This window comes from Pipra filicauda, unplaced genomic scaffold, assembly GCF_003945595.2.
Source record: "Pipra filicauda isolate LSUMZ 115617 unplaced genomic scaffold, ASM394559v2 scaffold7_size6619720_pilon, whole genome shotgun sequence".
In the NCBI taxonomy this organism is placed as follows: Eukaryota; Metazoa; Chordata; class Aves; order Passeriformes; family Pipridae; genus Pipra; species Pipra filicauda.
This window is the reverse complement of record NW_024104976.1, coordinates 4,320,086-4,340,198: the sequence shown is the minus strand read 5'-3', so window position 1 is coordinate 4,340,198 and position 20,113 is coordinate 4,320,086. Positions and strand designations below refer to the sequence as shown.

General features: G+C 42.7%; 1 protein-coding gene across 1 annotated transcript in view; it reads left to right on the top strand.

The window, feature by feature from the left end:
- The window catches only part of RFX7 (regulatory factor X7), a 49,905-nt gene that overhangs the window by 16,230 nt on the left and 13,562 nt on the right, over positions 1-20,113 (top strand). Inside the window, exons 2-4 of the mRNA XM_027736923.2 lie at positions 6,188-6,221; positions 13,668-13,750; positions 14,572-14,694. Of these exons, the coding sequence (XP_027592724.1) occupies positions 6,188-6,221; positions 13,668-13,750; positions 14,572-14,694 (240 nt within the window). The remainder of the gene's footprint in view (positions 1-6,187; positions 6,222-13,667; positions 13,751-14,571; positions 14,695-20,113) is intronic.

Genomic DNA, 20,113 nt, shown 5'->3' with positions numbered 1-20,113 from the left:
CAGCTTGCAGAGTAAATAGAGATTTTTATTTTTTTTTTAATGTCACCTGGTGTCGTCAGAGTTGTGGAATTGAGATTGAATCTTTCCAAAAGGATATATGGTCAGTTTAATAATGACCCTCTCTATTTTAACATGGCTTTCAGAAAGATGACTTTGCCAAAACTGTCGCTGTTGGTATTTTGTAGCAGAGTCTGACTTGCTTTCCCTGGGAGCCAGATGGGTTTTTGCAAGAGGCAAAGAGGCAGCAGGACACTGCACAGGAGAAAGAGTTCCTGGGTGCTGTCAACACCCAAATGCCTCCTGTGCCTGGCAGACACGTGCCTGGCAATGATGTGGTACTGCTCCCACCAGGAGCATCCTTTCCAGACTACCCTCCGACCCTGTTGTTAAACAGTTTGACAAACACCCTTCAGAGATGCTGTGGGAGAACCACTGATGCAGTGGGAAATGGAGGCTTTTCAGGTTGCAGTAATTTTTTTAAAAGACGATGTGGCCAAAATAATCCTTCCTTGGCAGACAATTCTAACTGCTGTCTTGAGTACCCTTCTCTTTAGGAAGGCTTGTTTTCAGATCTCTGGGTTAAAATACCGTGGCAGCACTGTTTTGCCATGTGATGTTGGAGTTGTAGGCGCTGCACGTGAGTCACTGGGGGTTTCCTGTGGCCCTGAACAGCCCCTGCTGGGGTTCTTTTGGCTTCAGAGTTTTTTTTGTTTTTTCTCCTTTTCTGAAGAAGGCTTATTTTAGAACTTTATAAACCTCCTTTCTCTCTCTGTTAGTTGTCTGAGAGGGTAAGTGGTTTGCCGTCTGAAGTGATAACTGCTAGGTACTGGTGCTGATGGTAAGTAACTGTACACTGGAGTTTTTTATTCTAGTTACTACTTTTCCTACTGAGTCCTACGTCTTGGGTAATTATGTAACATAACACACCCCTGCTCGAAACTGGGAGCCCAGCAGTGGGGAAGCCTTGCTGTCCAGTCAGGAACTATGCCCTGCCTTCATGATGTGCGGCACAGCTATTGGCAGTGATGGAAAGTGGTTCCTTTTCATCAATTGCATTATGGTTTGGCAGAAATAATGTTTTCTCCAGGCTGCCCAAAATGTGCCAAGCACATAAAACGCAGCTACAGAGGCTGGTTTTGGGAGGGTGTTCCACTTTAGGCAAATACTTGCAGTCTTGAGATGAAAGGGGTACAGAATATCTGGCAATTTCCTTGACGGCACCAAACTTTTAATGAAAAAAAATCACTCTGGGCTTCCCACGTTTGACCGCTGAGTCAAACCATTACTGTATTTGGCACAATAAATTGTGGCTCCACTTGTCCACTGAGTTTGGCTGAACTGGATCTGTTGCTGTTGTTGACATCTTCCTCCGTTGGAGGAATGAGTCCAATTGAGAGCCATGCCCTGTGTAACTTCTGTGGCTGGGATGTCTCCCCTGCAGAACCACAGTGTCCTGGAAGTGCTGCTGTCCCACTTCTGCCAGGGACTCAACTCGGGAGCCCCCTTTCCAGCATCCTCTGCTGCACAGTGTGTCCCAGGACAGGAGCTGTGACTGCAGGGGTGGGTGTTCATGTGTGTTCACTGTGCATATGTGGGTGCTCCCACGGTGTTTGTGACGCTGCTGCCTTTCACAGGGACTGAATGCTCTCAGCTAGAAAGCTTGGGGTTTAGTTTCAGTGCTGTGCAGGCTTTGAGAAGGCTCAGAGTTAAGTAGGCAGTAGCTAATAAATTTGAGGGCTTTCTTTTACTCCTCCCAAAAACTTCCCTCTTTCTGGTCTCACAGACATAAGGCTTCTCTTATCCCTTGTGGTTATATGGCTTCTACTATTTGCAGCATTAAAGGAAGTACTTGATGTGCTCAGAGCAACTGAATTCTGCCACCTCTTGTAATACGATATTCCCATATTGCTCCGTGCAGTTCAGCTACCTATTGCTGAAAGTAGAGTATTGCTTAATTAGAGGAAGGTTGGCAGCATCTGGTTTTATGCCACTTGGAAAAAAGTTGCATCTTTTTGCCTTTTCCTCCTGCTTTTTTCCCCTTCTGCCTCTCCCTCAGTGTAAAGTAAACCCAGCTGCTCACCTGGGGAGAGAACACACTCCTCATTCTGCCCATGCCAAGTTGGGGCTGTTAAAATGGATTTTCTCTGAGCAGAAATACGTAAATAGGTCAGGGAAAACAGAAATGCATACTTTGGCATAAGATAGAAGGGCAGTTTGAGGAAATAGTCTGATTTCTCCCTTTTTTATTCTCTTGAAGATAATTTCAGGAGTTTGTCAGCGTGACTTCAGCATTTTGGAGCTTTAATTGCTACAGCCTTCAAAAGTTACCTTCAAAAATCTCTCAAACATCTTGCCCCTAAAGGTTAAGTCAGAAGCTGAGGCTGTTAAGATGGAGGCTCTCCCATAAGGCTTTTTGCTGCAGACCCAAAGCAGCCAACACGTGTTTTCTGGGCAGTTTGTAGGATCAAAGGTCTCCAAACACAGCAGCTTCTGCAGCAAGCAGCCCTGTGCTGCTTCTCCAAACACAGACTGAGAAACCTTCTTTTCTCTGCTGTTTTACTCATTAGTAGAAGCTGGGCTCATGTTTTTGAGTGGCTGTTGGTGGGTGAGCAAATTGATCCAGACTGGTGGCGTTTGGAGCAGTGCTGGCATTTTGAGGAACACCGCTGTAGACAGTGCAACAGGCTCTTGGGTTACTCTGTGACTGAGAGACTGAACTTTGAAACAGTCAGTACAGTGGTACCCCTTGAGCAAACATCTCATTGTTGGTTGTGGTAGTGTCATTAATTTTTGGGAGGGTTTTTTGGAGGGGGGGCAAAATTTTGATAAAAAGTTTTATACTCTGTGGTTCTTTTGTTGGGTCATTGGGCTCAAGCTGGTAAATCCAAGGCAGCTGTAAAAGCAGCCACCTTTGTTATTGCTCATGAGAGACAGCTGCTCCCAGAATCAGAAGTTTTGTCCTGGATGAAACTGCTTGGAGTAACCTGAATTAAGTTTTAGATCAAGTAAATGAACTAGTTTCACTTCAGGGAGACTGTCAGCATGAAGAGCTGTGAAAGGGAGAGTAACATCAGCTGTGAATCTGGGTGGGGGTGAGTCACAGTGAGCTCCCAGGAGCAGCTCTCTAGGAGAAGCAGTTCTGGCTGAGGGCTTAAGGTACAGTTTCTGAGTTTAGTTTCCAGTGGGCTCAGGTCTGTAATAGATTCAAATGGTTATTTTCATTAGAAAGAACATCTGTCGTTCCTGCTGTTCTCCTGCAGCTATTCCTGGACTTGTAGCAAAGTGTGTGGGTAGTGGCCTCCAGATGTTGGAAGTGGCTTTGTGTAGGGCCTGATTCTGCCTTGTTGTAGGAATTGCTGTTTGCAGGTACTGTAACTGCAGTAGTAATTAGATAAGGGATGAATTTGACAGAGACAGAAGCAGACTTATTCGTTGGTAAATGAAACTTCAGCTTTCAAAGCGTATCTGTCCTGTTAGTGAAGGAAGAAGTGGGGATGAAGTAAACACAGGTGGCTGGTGTAACTGGGATGGCTGTCCCTTTGCCACCTTTGCCACCTGTCCTTTTACCTCCTGACACGGTGGAGATGTGTTCTGCAGTGTCACCAGGTGGAGCATTTCTGTGCAGTGCTCAGGACCATGAGAAGGTCACTGTCCCAGTAGCTTCCTTGTCAAAGGACTCGTTCTTCAGGGTTGTCATTGCTTGGCTTGGACGTGCATCACCTTCACTGGAGGGGAAACAAGAAGTGTTTCTGTCAGTAGGCACAGGTTTTCTAGAATTAGGGCACATTAAGCTGTTCTCTGGTTAGGAAGAAAGAAGCCTCAGTTTACCACTAACAAGTTTTAATGATGTCCTCCCGGTGTTCTCAGAGTATGGGGCAGGAGATGAAAAACAATTGCTGTTTAAATAGAGATCATGCTTATCCCTGCTGAAGCCATGGGACCTTTGCCTTTTAAAATGTCACAACATCTGCTTGCAGATTGGAGGACATGAACTTGACTGTCCTTTTTGTGCCACGAGTTGGTGAAAAGGAAACACAGCAAAGCCGCATTTACTGGCCTTATCCTTGCTCCTCTGCTGCGGCTCCTTGACGCTGTTGATCGGGGCTGGAGGAGCAGAGGTCACAGTGGGAAGAGCCTGAACTAAATTTAAGAGTTTACATTTCCTGACTCAGACTGATATTTGGAGATAAAAGGACAGCTCTAGGGATCTCCTGCCCAGCTGCCTCCTGGCAACTTGCCTCTTTCTCTTTGCAAGAAGAAAATGTTAATGCAGTTGGGTGTGTTGATGCTCCGTTTGGCAGAACCTATAACAGGACGGAAGCCGAGCTGGCTGGAATGTGTTCTCCTGAAAAGCCCAGAACATGATGTTGTCTGCAAGTCTGTAGAGCAGAGGCTGTATTTGGACTAAGTTTGTTATGTCAGTACCCTGCATTCCCTTACACTCCATGCTCCTTTTCTGCATAAGCTGTCATGTGAAGCCATAGAAAAGGTTTATATACAAAAATTGGCATATGTGCCTGATTCCTGCTGCCTAATGCTTTGTAGGAGAGGTTGTGGATCTGTAGCAGCACAGGGATTGTGGGACCTTGGAGAGGTCAGAGGCGGTGGGTGAGGTGGAGTCCAGGGTAGCTGCTGGAGCAGCTGTGTCAGCAGACTTGGCTCAGCTTTGGGTCAGACACAGTGACAGTGTTCAGCAGCAGCAGCAGGTTTCCATGCTTGGTGTCCTTTGACTTTTCTGGTAAGATGGTGGTTTTTGATGGGTGAGATGACATTTAAGTTCCCTTCTTCAGATGCTACAGTATATGTAAGCATCTTTCCCAAGGCAAGGAAAGCTCCCATTTTACTGTCCTTAGCATTCCTTGTTCTTACAGATCCCCAGTAGTCCTGCTTTAGTGTCTCCTTGGTGTTCCTGAGTGTCTACCCATCCGTTGGCTTCCCCTACATGAAGTCAGCTGAAGCAGATTTCTGCTTATGTATCTCCTCAGTGGACTTGTCCAATATTTTATTGTATTCTGTCACTATAGCATGAGCAGTTCTTGTATGGGAAGGGGCATCAGTATTAGCAGCCTTTGTGAAACAGATTTTGAGACTGTCTAGTATCAAAATGAAGTGGTGTAATGAGCAGGACAACCAAACCCCTGCCTCCTTTGAGCATGTGATGCAATGGTAGGTGCTGGTTCCTGTCACCACCAGACATCAGAGCCATTTGTTTAGTTTCTTTCTTACTTATGGTTTTAATACATCCATCAGATGACTGGCTGGGTTTAGCTCTGTTTGTGGTGGCATCTGTACAAAAGTAAAATAACTGCCAGTGAGATATTTTGTTGTGTTAATAGGATATTGAATTATGTTTTATTCTCTGGGGAAAAGAATTGCTCTCTGAACTTGAAACAGCATTTTTTTTGGTGCTTGTTCAGTAGGTGTCCAGCAGTAAAGACTGGGGCTTTCTGTGTGTGAAAGCTTCTGTTCCTCTTGAGAGCAGAGATAAAATGCCTTCAACTGATGCAGTCAGACCAGGCATGTGAAGTACAGCACCCTTAAGAAACATGAAAGCTGCTTATGAGTGTGTTTATATGAAGTCTAATAAATTCCATACGGTTTGCTGGCCTTGGCACATACGCTGGGGTCGTTTCTGACATACTTCAATTCAGTCCCCACCCAATGTCATCTTAATAAGCCAACTGGGAGGTAGAGAGACTAACTTGGAAAACTCCAAAGTTGCCAGTAGAATAACAGTTCTCTGCTTTGTAGCAGCTCTTTGGAAAGCTAGAAATAAATGCCTTGAAATGGTGGGATTTACTGAAGCGTGGGGAGAGGGGGATGTTAATTGTGTTTACAGGTAAACAATGCATCTGAATTGTTGAAGAGCTTACAATAAAAGTAGTGCCATCCATCCTGGCTGCATTACAACTTGGGTAATAGCTCCCAGTTGCAATGGTATTTCATTAAAAACTACAGTTCTTATAGAAAAGAACAAAACAGCAAGAATTTTGACAAGCAGTTAAGTTTGGGTGACTTTCAACATAAAAACAGCTGGATGAGTATTATTCCATAAACTAGAAGGGTATTTAACTGTAAGACATAAAGCCTGTAGTATAGTGATAGAGATTCTAATATGTAATGGCTTTGTCATTGCTGTTTAGATTAATTCAATATTTCTTTTCTCTCTCTCTTCCCTCACATTTAGCAAAACTGTACAATCTAAAGTGGACTGCATTTTGGTAAGTACAACTCCAGAATGGTTTTCAATATTTAATAAACTGCAAGACCAAAATAGGTGGCTCTAGAGACTAACAGCTATTATGAAGCCTTTCCTTAGCAGTGCTTTCAGGTACTGACACTAAATGCAATCACAGTTAGTTGCCATTGCAAAAAAAAATACATGATGTGGGTTTGATGTTTGTTTTCCATGGAATATTGACCTCCTGTTTCCAGCAGCAAGTGGCTGTGACTGCCCTTTGTAGAACTGTCAGTATAGCTGGTATGGCACGGAAGGGTGACTGAGTGTTTTTGTAAGCATGATTTTATGAAATGTAGGATTATGTATTGCCCAGATCAGACTATGCAAGAAACTTATTTTGCCTTCAAGTTCCACTGCTCTTTAGGCCTTTAATGACAATGATAATTGCTTTTATTGTTGTTTCCTTGGAACAGCTAATTCATGGCCAGCATTACATTTTAAGGAAGGAACTAGATTGAAGTGCATATTTGCACAAAACCTGGCAGACAAATGTCACGTTTTTTTCCTGGTCTGTGAAAATCATCAGATTTTTGGTCGGTTTGGTTTTGGTTTTCTTTAAAGTCTCGCTAACCTCAAAAGTTGCATACCTTCCCAGAAATGTGCAACACTACAGGTCCTGTTAGCTCTGCTGTACTGCCTAGGACAGAGAGATCATTTTTTGAAGAAGGAAAAGCCTTTGAAATGCAAAAACATTGTCTTCCTTTGTGCATTAAAATAACAAGATCTAGGCAGTGATAAGAGATTATTTCTGGGGAGCACTAACTCAGAAAGAGATTTTGTTTGTTTTTAATAGTGAGCAGGTTGGGAGTTTCTTTAAATCGGAGTCTTGAGCTCATAAATCTTAAAACTGGAAGGGAGTGCTTATCTTGACTTTCTACCTTCAACATTTCATCCAGAAGTACCAGTGGGTAAGATAAAAGGACGACATAGACAACCATCTGGACTCTGTCAAATAGAATCTGTCCAGCTATATGGCTGAGCTGACTAAGGGTACTCCTTAAAGTCACATTATCAAAGGCTGATTCAAATGGCACTGGATTCTCTTACCTTAAAATATCTTTGTTGTTGTATGAGGCTTAAAGTTGTGTTGTATTGCAAAAAAACTTGGGACTCCATTTTACCTCTTTTTAAATGTTTTGGATGCACCCAACTGAAATAGCAATGCAAAATGACATTTTTGTCCACTTTATTCCTCATTGATGTTTGTGGATACAAAGCAAGTGTGTTAAGGTCTTCACTGTTTTGTATGTGAGTCTTCAGTGGCAAAAGGGCAAATTGCAAAATTGCACTTGTAAAACTCTTAACACCAGATATTTCTGTGGCGAAAAAATGGGAGTTGGGGTAGGTGTTTCTAAGTATCATTGGAGAAGAGAGTAAAGAAGTAGGAGGTTAACCAGTCATCTGCTTTTGGAAATCCATTTTAAGAAAGTTGAATTAAACTAGTACTATTTTTGCATCAAATTCTGCAGATTGGTGGACTTTGTGTACTGAGGTAGGGATTATCAGTTTGTACGAAGGTCAGGTCTCACCCACTGGATTGACAAAGAAGTCTTGGATGCAAAGCAGTCTCCATGGCTTGACCTGGAACAGAGCAGCAGTGTCCTGATGGTCTGATTTTTTGTTCCAGATGCCTCCTTGTCTGTCCTGCTGATGAGTTCAGAGGAGTCGTGTCAACAGTGGAAAAGCCACTCTAGGTTAGCAAAGGTAGATTTAATGCTGTTCAGGTAGTTTAAAAAAGAAAAATCCAAGATCAGAATAGTTTGAGGAAATGAATCAAAATTAAGCTGAATTGTGGCAAAATGCGTTCTGTGTTTTTATGTGCTGTTGGAAAGCTGTGAGCTGCAAGGCAGAATCTGAGAGCACATTAGACTGGAAGGCCGTGGCTTTATAGCTCTGAATGACTCGTTTGGTAGCACCAGTCACAGCCACAGCGTGCAGAGCCACACACAAATGTTTAGGGCTGCCTAGTTCAACACAGTTCAGTGAGAAAGAGAGAAATGGGAAGAAGAAGCAGAGGTGGTGGCAGTAGTCTGTTGTGGAGGTCTCCAGTAACAGAGGGCTGTGGAAAGCAGCCACTGTAAGGGCACTGGGACTGCAATTGCTCATGCAAGAGTCCAGAGTTATCTGCCTCTTCCATGTGATACTGCACCACTTACATTCTGACACACTGTCATTTTCTGGAAGATCATAAGAAAATCATTGTATACTGTGCAATCCAAAAAAAGATAATTAGCAAGAATTGTGGTGTAAACAGTCATTAAAAATTCATTATAACATCTTTTTAACTGTAGTAAACATGTCTAGCAGTAGATTCTCTTATGACTTCGCTTGTTATATTTGTAGCCACATACTAAATGAACTTTTGAACCTGATTTTTAAAATGGTATCCTCCATATAATCACTCAGCGAGACAGTCAAGGTTTCTTTCCTTAATCCTCTGCGAAGAAGTCAGTGTTGGTGAGAATAATGGATCAATGGCCATGAAAACCAGAGCTGCTGATATCTGGAGCAGCAGCAGTGTGTGAGGTGTGAGAGGGTGTCAGTCCTGCAGCAGGGGAGGTGCCACTTGTCTGTTGGGCCCTACAGGAGACAGGCAGAAGCTCTGTGAAGCTTTGGCAGCTGTGCTTGGCCACTGTCACAACAAAGCTGCCATGTGCTTTTAGGGCTTGTTTGGAATGTTTAGCACCTGAAATATGCTCCTGCTTCTGTTCAGATAAAGCACATCAAATGTATTTATTAGCTGCTTTCTAGAATAATGGGTTCTGTTTCCAGTATTACTATATTATTATATATCTGTCTTGATGATATTTCCAACAAACCATCTGACCTTGAGCAACTTACTTAAGCTTTGCTTCTTGTTTCTCTGTTCATAAAGTGGAGAGATGATTGCTTGACTGCTTTGCTATTTTTAGTTCTGGTTGTTAAATAATAGATGTTTGTTCTGCTGAAGTATGGCAAGTTTTAGGACCATTCTGCCAGTTGGTACAGGTTACATTGCCATTGGCACAGCCTTTTTTACTTTGATTAGAGTCCATGCTCTCTAAACTAGTAGTCTTGCACAAAGCTTGCAGAGTACCCCTGGCCTTCAACCCCCCTTCATCAGAATTTGAGGACAGAAATAACCTGTAATTCTGCTTTCATTGTGGAAATTGGAAATAGTTCAAATTTGAATGACATGTGCACTGTATACATTACAGAAGTTGCAGCTCTTCTGATTGTTCATTAGTATATTCTTCCTCTATCTTATTTAAAGTTTGGCCTGACTAGGTATTTTCCTCTGTAAACAATCCAGAAAAAGCACATGCCCTGGAGTATTCCTATGGCAATCCCTATTGGCAACTTTAGGATGAAACTTGACTAACGTTTGTGACCTGACAGTAGATGAGCAGAGAGAACCAATCCACCAAGGTCAGGAAACCTGAAAGATTTGTGATTCTGGGGACTGTGTTCAACTCTCTAGGTTCTCTGGTTCAAGCAGAAACATGAATAAACTCATGGTTCCTATAACACAGATTAAGTCTTTAACCACACTCTGTGTTGAACAGATCTTTGTGCTGTGAAAATTTTGCAGTGTTTAGTCAGTGTCTCCCAGAGTGGAACCAGATATCAAAACCTGCTATTTTTTTTAAAAACTACCCAACCCCACAACATTTTGGCCATCTTGGTTTATATCACAGTTGTTTATTTGCTTCATCAAAATGCTTGAAAAAGTTGCATCTGTTTCTATGAGAATCTTGTTCTGTGTCTGTCTGAGGCAGCAAAAGGACAGATCCATTTGGAGCAGATCTCTGTGGCCACTGATCTCTGGTTTAATTTGTTTGCTACATATTTTGTGCATTTCTGTAGTGAACTGTCTATATTTGGTAACTGTCAAAACAGAAATACCAGAGATTTCTGCTCCCTTATATGTTACTGAAAGTCTTTACATAGCTGTGACTTGAGGTTCCTAATTCTTTGTCCTTAGTTTTTCTGCCTCACAATGTAAGTTCACTCAGATATTTTGAGTACTTGATAGATTTTTGGCTAAATTGAAGCCAAGTGGTGAAAATAAGTATGAACACTGCTTGCTCCCCATCTTCATTGCATCTTCCTTTGTTTCATATGGTTCTGGTTACAGAAAATAAAGGCAATGAGTGAAGGGCAGGAGTACCAGAGGCAATGCTTTGTGCTGGCTTTCTACCTCAGTCCTGCAAGCAGTTTACATGCTTGTGCATGTCTCTAATGCAGCTTCAAGAAATATGATTTATAAATAGCCTTTGGAGAATTAGGCAGTCTTCATCTGATTTGATAGAACCAGTCAATCAAGGTCAAGAAACTTCAAGCAGGATTTTTATTTAGATCCTTTTAAGTAGCAGAAAAGGATTCCCCAGACACTGTAGTTGCTGTATGGTTTTTAGAACAACAGTAGCATAAGCTTTAACAGGCTGCACAAAGGGGAATTTGTCCAAGATGATGCCAGCATCACATTCTTCCTTTTGATGCTGTGACTCTCTTCCACTCTAATGACCTATTTTTTCCACACTATTGACCTATTTCGGGGGTGGGAACTTATAGTATATTTTGTGTTCCTGTTTCTTTTTATTCCTTTCCATATGTATCCAAATTAGCACAAAGAAAAACTGAGAATGAATGAATCTTTTTCTTCTTGGTCAGTAGTTACTAGGCCAGCTGAAATGTGCCTCCACTTCCCCAAATTCTGTGATGCTGATTGCATTAAAAAATTTGAAAGTTTTGATGCTTTGAACAGTCACAGTAATAACAGTAATTGCAATTTTTTACTGAATTCACCGGACCTTCAGCACTGAGAACTAGTGAATGACAGCTGAGACTGAAGAAGGGACTGTACTTACTGAGACTGTAAACCAGGTCTTGAGGGTTTTAGAAATGTTTAGAGAAAACAGACTAAACAAAACAATGTTTAACAAATCTTTAAACTAAACAAAATGCAGTCTTTCCTGAATCTACTTGCACTGACTGTCACACTCTATCTCTTCGCTGCCACTTCTTCAGTTTTAAGATGATTTTCTCTAAATAGATTCAGTCTCATCTAATAAGCTTAGGTTTATCTAATTAGCACCCAGGTAGGATTTACCTCTGTGAACTGCCTGTGACTCCTGTTAACTCTCCTGCTCTGAGGAGGTCCTGCCTTCCCAGGGCTTCCCTGCAGCCACTGCTGGAAGCTGGAGGAGCTGTGCCAAAACTGCTGCCTAGGAAAGTGCATGGACAGGAGTGAGTTTGGGTGCAAACAGTGAGATAACATCACTGTCCAGCTGCCTCTGCTGAGGATGTGAGGAAGCCCTAATCCTCAGCTGCCTCAGCTGTAGGGATGGAGTCTTGCTGTTGAGAGTGGCTGGCTCACTGGCATCCTTTGGAAAAGGTTCTGCCAACATAGTCCCATTCAAATTTTTTTCTTTACCCATATGTTGTTGGGGTTTTTTTTGTTTTTCTTGAATTTGGGGGGTTGACAAGCAGGGCCTGTGTAGCAGAGCAGCTCAGACAGGGCCCTTCCACACAGCCCCTTCATCCTGCTGTATCAGAAGTTGCTTCAACTGCAGTGGGCACTGAGTGTATTTTGATGAAAGGTTTAATATTTCTTTTAAAACTTCACTTTTTAAAACTTTTGTGCTGCACGCAGCCACATTAGATTTGGAAGAGAGAGCTTGTCTTCTACTTTGGTGTCAGAGTCATCAGGGGTTTTTTGTTTTGCATGGGATGCTTTTGTCTCATGGATTAGTGCTTACTGTGCAAGGTAATCCCACCCTAACCGGCTCCTTTGGTGTGCCGATTGGGCTTTTGCCATTTCAAACAAAAAGAGCTAAATTCCTTGAACGAGGGGATGTCTAATAAAGAAATACAACTTTTCTTGTAGTTGTTAAATTTCAGTCTCTTCAAAAATGGTTAATTTGCTGTAACTTCTTTGAAGAACATTGGTATTTTCAGTAATGGGTTTGCTATAGGAAAACCCGCCAGTTCAAATGCCGTGATTCATGCAGGAAAGGAAGAACAGAGAATTTGACAGAATGCACCCATTATTAAGAAATAGCTCTCTGGATATTTGGTGGTCTGAGCACCACTGCTGTGTAAGCTGCTGTAGAGCCACACAGAAGTCAGTGTCAGCAAATTTCAGAAGTTTGTCAGAGGAAAAAAAATCCAACCAAATGTTGTGGTTTGCTGCTTATAAAAGCAACAAATCCAGTGTCTGTTACCTGTGTGCTGCTGGAAATGTTTGTCTTGGCTCTGAGAATGTCTCTCCATCGTTGGTGGCCCAGTTCTGTGCGGCAGTTCTGTGGTGGGTTTAGCTGGCAGGGATTATCCAGCCCTTGGACTCTCCCAGACCTTCCCTGGACAGCATGTCCTGCTGGTCCTTGCCTAAAGTCTGGGGACAGGGAGGGGTTTGAAGTGAAGTTCAGGTTTTTAATTTCCTCACTCTTCATTCTGCTCATTGCTGAAGTTAACAACCAGGCCTCACTGCCTGTTGATCCCTCTCTCTTCTCTTCCTTTTGGAAAAGGTTACATTGGCAGTAAAACACCAGTAAAGAAAAAGAATTAACAGTAATCCAAAAGCTGCATTCTGACTTAAAAGAGAATCCTGTGAGTCTCTGACTCAGTACTGATGGTGCCCCACCTCAAGCACTTCTTCTGCAACATCTTCCTGAAGGAGAACCCCTCTGCTCCTGGTTGCATGGCTTTACTTGCACTGCTGCTGCTGAGCAGGCCTGAGCATGTTACCACAACTGATTTTGCTGATATTCTAAGTCCATGTAGCTGCTTTCAGGTGATCAAAACCTAGTTTGTGTGTAGCAATCACTGTTTGCAAACACCAGGTAAAACTCCCTCTGGTGTCTGATCCTCAGCTGGAGGAGTCTGGCATCACTGAGATTCATGTAACAAAATGGTTTGTCTGCAGTAAGAAGTTCATAAACTGATTCCCAAAGGCAACAAAAAAATACAATATGTACATAGATAGGTTTTAAAATGTCTTTGCTGAAGTCTGTGGCACTTAACTGTTAACATGTATAGTGGATCACAGGACCAGGGCTGACATCCTGTGTTGTTACAGCACAGCTGGTTGTGCTGCTGGATGCTCAGAGGTGCTTCATGTGTGCTTGGAGAAGACAAAGTTTTCATGTTTTGTGTCTGGTTGCAGAAGTGATCTGTTGTTGACATTTTTCCAGATTCTGCTTTTGTTGCATGTGAATCTTGTAATTGTAACAAGTGTATTTAAAATAGGCAATCATGTTTCTAGTCCCAGAGTGCTCAGTCACATTCTTTCACTTAAGTAAATATTTTCTTGTTTAAAATTGTATTATTTAGGAATACATTGTCAGATGACAGTTTTTAGCTGTTTAGCTCAACTCTTATTGTTTGCTTTTTCTTCTCTCCCCCCCCCCCATATTTTGCAAACCAAAACACCTTTGTTATCTAGCAAGAAGTTGAGAAGTTTACAGACCTAGAGAAACTCTACCTCTACCTTCAGCTGCCTTCGGGTCCCAACAATGGAGACAAAAGGTATGTGTGTGACTGTAAATGTGAGCAGCTAGTACTGAAAACTGGCTTTACTTCCTGTGGCACTTAACTGCTGAGGATTCTTTCACATCATGTGGCTGGTAGCAGAAGCAGCCTTTATTAAACATTAAGGACTCTTCCTGAAGATTAGTTGTGGGTTTTTTAAACTTTAAAATCCTTATTGCATGAATAGCTTGTAAATATAAATCTCCTAAAATGCAAGAGTCATCACAGAAAGTGTTTCACAGTCCAAGTGTAATCGTTCCTTCGCTATTTATGTGTGAAGTGATAAAATAGCAACACAAATGTCATGGGGGGTGAAAGAAAAAACTAGTAGTATTTCTGGTAACATTTGTTTGACTAAAGGAAGGTCTAGAAAACCAACTTGCAGATCACAGCATCACAAAATTAGCATATGTTCCCAGTAGGATGGTTATAGGCAGGCAAGTGCCTATAGGAAGCACTCTAAGTATCTACTGGGAAAGCTGGGTGTTTCCAAAGGGCAGCTGGCAAACTAAGGGGGCAAAAGCTTAGAGGTGGCCAGTAAGGAATAATAAATTTAAGAGGGGAAGTAGAACCCTTGCCTGCCACTGTGTGCTCATATCTGTGTGTCAGTCAAGAACTGGAGCGTGGAGTCTCTTCCTTAAATCATGGATGAAAGGGGATAACTGCTGCCCGTGGCTCAAGAAATAGCTGAATGTGTGAGGTGTGCTGGCCCTTGTTGTCTCTGGTGTGTCTCCACCTGTGTAGGTAGACAGTTACTAAGTCTTGTAACTGAGGAGGAACTATAGAATCTTCATCAGCACTGCTTCTTCTTTCCCCAGTGATCAGATCTCCATGTCATCCAGCCGTGCCCAGCAGATGCACGCCTTCTCGTGGATACGGAACACCCTGGAAGAGCACCCTGAGACATCCCTTCCCAAGCAGGAGGTTTATGATGAATACAAGTGAGTGAGTGCTCCTGGACTGGATCTGTGCATATGGCTTTTTAGCAAGTGTAGAGTGTTCTGTGGCACTGACCCTGCAGGTCCCCCACTGGTGTACACGGCCAGGGCCTGGTGTTCCACGCTGCTGTGCCTGAGAACACACGAGCTGCAGTGGGGCAAACTGTGTTCATTGCTTCTGCCACTGGAGATAAGGCTGTGCTGTTTAAATTGTGCATTGTATGTACTGAAGGAAAGGTACAAGTACTTCTTAGCAAGTAAATATCTGTATGAATATTGGTTTTGTTTTGTGGACAGAGCAGCACAGGTAAAAAGCATCAGTTACTATCTTACAATACATTTTGGTCTGCCTGTGTTTACATACATACATGGCTGCCTTAACAAGGATGAGGGGCTGAATTGTTCCCTCTGGAAATGCAGCTATTTTGCACACAGAGTCTTGCCCATTACACCTTTCTTTCCAGAATAATGCATAAATATTGGACCTTCCTGCAGCAAACCTGATTTCCACAGAGGCACAATATATCTGAATATGTATGAAACCAGTAACCAAGGCCACTGCAAGTCTGTGTTGTCAAGTCTCAAAGCTACCATGTAATGAGAAAGCGATTAGAAGCAAGGGAGAGGGAGCTGTCTGATGAAAGTTGGATTTGAATTCATTTACAGAACATACCCCACGGGGGAGGGGGAAAAAATAATCATCCTCAGCCCAGTTGCCTGAAGATGAATAGCAGATTTATGATCTAGTATGAATATTTCCATAATCTGAACGATTACAGTAATTTGCAGCGAGCTGAGTCCCTTCACCTCCTGAGTGCCTACAGGACTCACCCCGTAGTAATTGTTATTGCAGGGCTGCCTTCTGCAAATACCTCCTTTTAATTAACTCTCTCTGCTCAAGTGTTTTTTACCCTGATTGAGCTGAAGCATGATGGCATTCGCTTGCCTGGGGTTGATAAACATGCACACACCTATTTCTGAGATCTTGCCATGGACTGGAGCGGTGACGCAGCCGGGAAGTGCAGCCAATGGCACCGACGTGCCGGGATGGCCAATCCCGGAGCAGCAGCCGCTCGCGCAGACACGGCAACAGCGGCAGCTGCTGTGCGGGAGAGAGAGAGATGGGAGCGTTATTCTTAAATATATTTCTTATTAAATAATTTATGGCCTGCTTCAGCAACAAATCTGCTTGGCTTCCTTGCTGTGCCAAGCTGCAGATGCCCGGAAAAATCATCATCTACAGATTGTGGAGTGTGAAATTTGGATGGCTTTGTATGTAGCTGCATCTAGTATTTGTATATTGTATTTTTTTTTTCCCCCCTAACAAAATAAGGGTGGTAAGCAAATATTCAGGAAAATATCAAATGTTTGGAATCTGTTCTCCTTTGAAAGCTTCTGTTCTGTTTTTAAAACATTCAGTTTCTTTGAATATTTTCATGAGCTATTCTTGCACACCAAAGGAAAAGTAGTCTTGGAGTGGGATGTAGGGAACAGGCATATAAATACATAAGAGTTAGTTATAAGTCATTTTTCTTTACCTAAGGGTGTTAAGGTCTCTCAAACCTTATTCCATTATATTAACAGGTTACAATTTCTCTCTTCTATGTGCAGAGATGGATGTTGCATGAGCTCACAGCTTATGCACTCTGCATGCATAAATCAAAAGTGCAAGGCTTCAGAAGATGCTGCATCATACCAGCATCTCCAGTCCTGCTGTAAATTTTGGTCAAAATAAATCTTGCAAAACTACTGGCCTTCTGCATCACCTTTCATGGGTTTTTTTTGTGAAGAGGGAGAGTCAGAAGCTTGCACTCCACCCAAGTCCACTGTTGGCAGATGTTGAGTGTTTTCAGCTCCTCCATGTCTCCGTAGCCTGTTCTCACTAAGCTTATTCAAGACAGTGACTCCTCTTTCTGCTTAGTTACTCTTCAGTTTAATTGTGAATTCATGTCTCCAACTGGATAAAAGTGAATGGATTCATCTTTCTTTTGAAAGGGATAAAATAAATTGAAAATGCATCATTAATATAAGGCAGTAGCACTTGAGGAGGCTGAGAGCTTGCAGCTGAATTTCAGAAAGGAGGTAGATGAGAGCTGGTTCACCTCTTGTTGTTGCTGTGATGCCACTTGCACTGACAGAATACAGTGACCTGCAAGAAGCTGTATTTCTGTCGGGCACACACAGTTCTTCTGCCAGCTTCCTCTGGGAGGGAGGAATACAGGCTGGAAAGTATGGGAGCTCAAGGGGAGCTGCCTAACATGTTATCTAGCCTGCAGTGAGTGGACGCTGCTTCCCATCACATCCTTTCCGTGTTTTCTTGTCAGTCAGTTTTACTTGGATATCTTGTCCCTATTAGTAAACACCCTTCTGGACACAGCCAGGTGTAGATTTGTCTTTAGAGTTTAGAGATTTAAGATTTCAAGTCCAGGTGCAGTCCTGCAGTATTTATGCAGGCAGAATCCCTATTTGCCCATAAAACGATTTGTTGAGCCTTCAGTAAACACTCGAGTCCTCTTATCTTGCTTCTGCTGCTGTGACGCAAGGGAAGAAAGTCATTCATATTTAAGTTTGGTGCCCTGAAGATTCACTTGATACGCTTAATATGGATTAGGAGGTCTTGGAGTCATCCCGTATCTCTTTCCTTTAGTCTGTAAATCATTAATCCTTGCTTTACTGGCTGCTGGGCCACTTGATGCCACCTGATGCATAGATTATGTACACTTAAGTGTTAGGAATATTAACCAGCAACTTAGAGGAATACTCAGAAGCTAACACGGAAGAGGGCAGTATGTATAGGAATACCACGTCTACTAAGCACCTAAAGGACACAAGGTACATACAAATATTGTTTAATAGTGCTTATCCAGTGTTTTTATATAAAATTCCCTGATAGGAACAGGATGGGCTCTCTTGTGTTGCAAAGTCTAGTCTTAGGTCATAAGCAACTACCTATATATTCCTTTGAAAACCAATCAAACTTCAACTAAAGCAGTTGTTCCCACCTCTGCCCCCCGCTCTTGGGAGTCTGACCTGCAATTTCATTTCTCTGTTGGTTTTCAGACATCCGGTTTCCATCCTACCTGATTATTAGGGCTCATTTCTGTGCCAGCGTTGTTCGTCAGCTTAACGAGAGCCTACCTCTTCCTAAGGTTCTTGGTTTCTTTTGGGGACCAGTTGTTTTGGTTAGAGTGGATAAACCAAGAACTTTTTGTTTCATTCTGTAGGTTTTTTATCATTTGCTATTCATGATGTTTTTTTCTGCCCAGGAAGCTGTAAGCTAGGCTGTATACCCTGACCATCTTCATTAGCTTTTGGGTTAATTTTTTTTTTCCGTGGTTTAATTCAGGTGCACTTCTAGTGTTTTTTAGGTCTGGAGTACATTCAATTCATAGATCTTACAAAAAAAAAAAAAAAAGCCTTTTCTGGTTATTGTGTAGGGGAGCTCTGTACAAAGGAACAAAGCGACCGCGTGTCCATTGTCATTCCTGTCTCTGTGTAGACCTTCCCTCCCCCCCCCCCGTCTGTTTCCCACCCACCCTTCCAACAGCGAGACAGCTCCTGGGCTCAGCGATGTGCCAAGAGTGCAAGGAGCAGAGAGAAGAGCTCCAGGGGAGAGACTCCTGGTTTATGTTGTCAAGTCAATGAGAGACCACAGATGGACATGGAGGGTTCTCGGCCAAGCCAGAAGGGGGAGGGGCCATGTGGGATGATCTGTCTGGAAACTGAAATTCCGGGATAATACTGATAGCCCAGAAATCACAAGCTTGCAGGAGCTGCCAGTATGGATACGAGGGGACCGTGTAACTGTTTTTGCTGCTAGCAAGTGATTGTCTTACACCAGATGTGCTAGACTTGAGGAGCAGATAATTTTATTCCTATTTTATTTATTTATTTTCTCCAAGGGAGGCAGTAATTTTAACTTTGAAGTTGATAGATTGGTAGGTCCCTAATCCTGTTGTTTTGCTGGGTTGTTTTTTGTTTGTTTTTTTTTAATTTATTTTGCTGACATTGTTGAGTTTCAGTCAAAGATTCTGCTGACCCTGGCAGAGAAATTCAGAGAGCTCTCCTTTGCATGCTAGTTGAGACTTAAAGTCTTGTAATCAGCATCAGTGAGCAACAAAGACCCACCTTTTAGGAATTTTCAGAGTAGAGTTTAAATCCACTGAGGCTTGGCAAGATGCAAGGGACAAAAAGCGCACAGAGATCTATTTATCACACATAAATCAACATCTGATTCCTAAGAGGGTACAGTGAGGCGGGAGAAGAATTCCTTTATAATAACTTCAAAGGGACATAATCCAGAATCCAGCTTCTGTGACTGACATATGTTGAAATGAAATGTGTTGGTATATAAGTTGGATATGAAGCTTCTTGATGTCCCATATAGAAACTAGACCGATGCCTGACTGTGTTGTAGGCAACGTGTCCTGGTTTGGACAGTGGCCCTGGTTACTGGGGTGGCTGGGTGCACACAGGCTCTACAGGGGGTGTCAGAACCAAAGAGCATAAATGTTCCTGTTTATCATCATCACTATCATTACATCTGTGGTGGTGCTTTTCAAGGGGAGGATACCAACATACAGCCAGGGTAAAAGCAGCAGATACTTGCTCTGTAGTAACTAGCATTTTTGCAGAAAGTAAATGCAGTGGAAGTATCTCAAGAAATACATACAGCTTTCTATAGAGCTACAGCTTGCAGAGAAGACATTTTGACTGGCCTACTTGGATGCAGATTGTTGCTGGGTGATGCTGGGGATGAAGCATCTGTTTCAGACTGCTCCTTTTTCTTTGTCTGCCTGACCTTCCAGAGGTTTGTTTGCGTGTGTGTACCTGATTATAGCAGGCAACTGTGGGGTATGAAGTCATTGTTTTTCTGCACTCCTGCTGATACCCACAGTGGATCGTGTGCAGTCACCTCTTCTTTTAAGAGGCAGGTTGTTTCTGTGTGTTGCTGGTAGGACTTCTCATGGGAAAGGAGGTCATTGCTGTCTGGTGCTGGCTCTGTGGCTGGGAAGGCTTTAACGGTGCGGTTCAGGCCAGAGCACATCAATGTCTGTGCCACAGCGCAGGGCGTTCCTGTCTTTGTGCAGCCTCAAGCCCTTGTGGTGCAGGTAAACCTTCCAGGGCAGTTCAGGGTTTCCTCTTTTGTTTTATAGGTTTGTGATTTTCCAGAGCATTCACCTTTTGCAGCAAAATCAATGATTTTTGTTCTCTGCCTCATGGACATATTTTTTAAATGTCTCAGATGTCGAAACAAAATTCCTTCTACTATTTTTTAGAACTGAAGGCAGATAAACTCATTTAACTAGAATAAGTAAACTTGGAAAATAATTACCTTTTGTTTCTTTATTCCCCTGTATCATCAGGTGGTATTCTGAGCCACATGGTGATCTTCATTGGCAGCAGCAGTTGGAATCTCTGT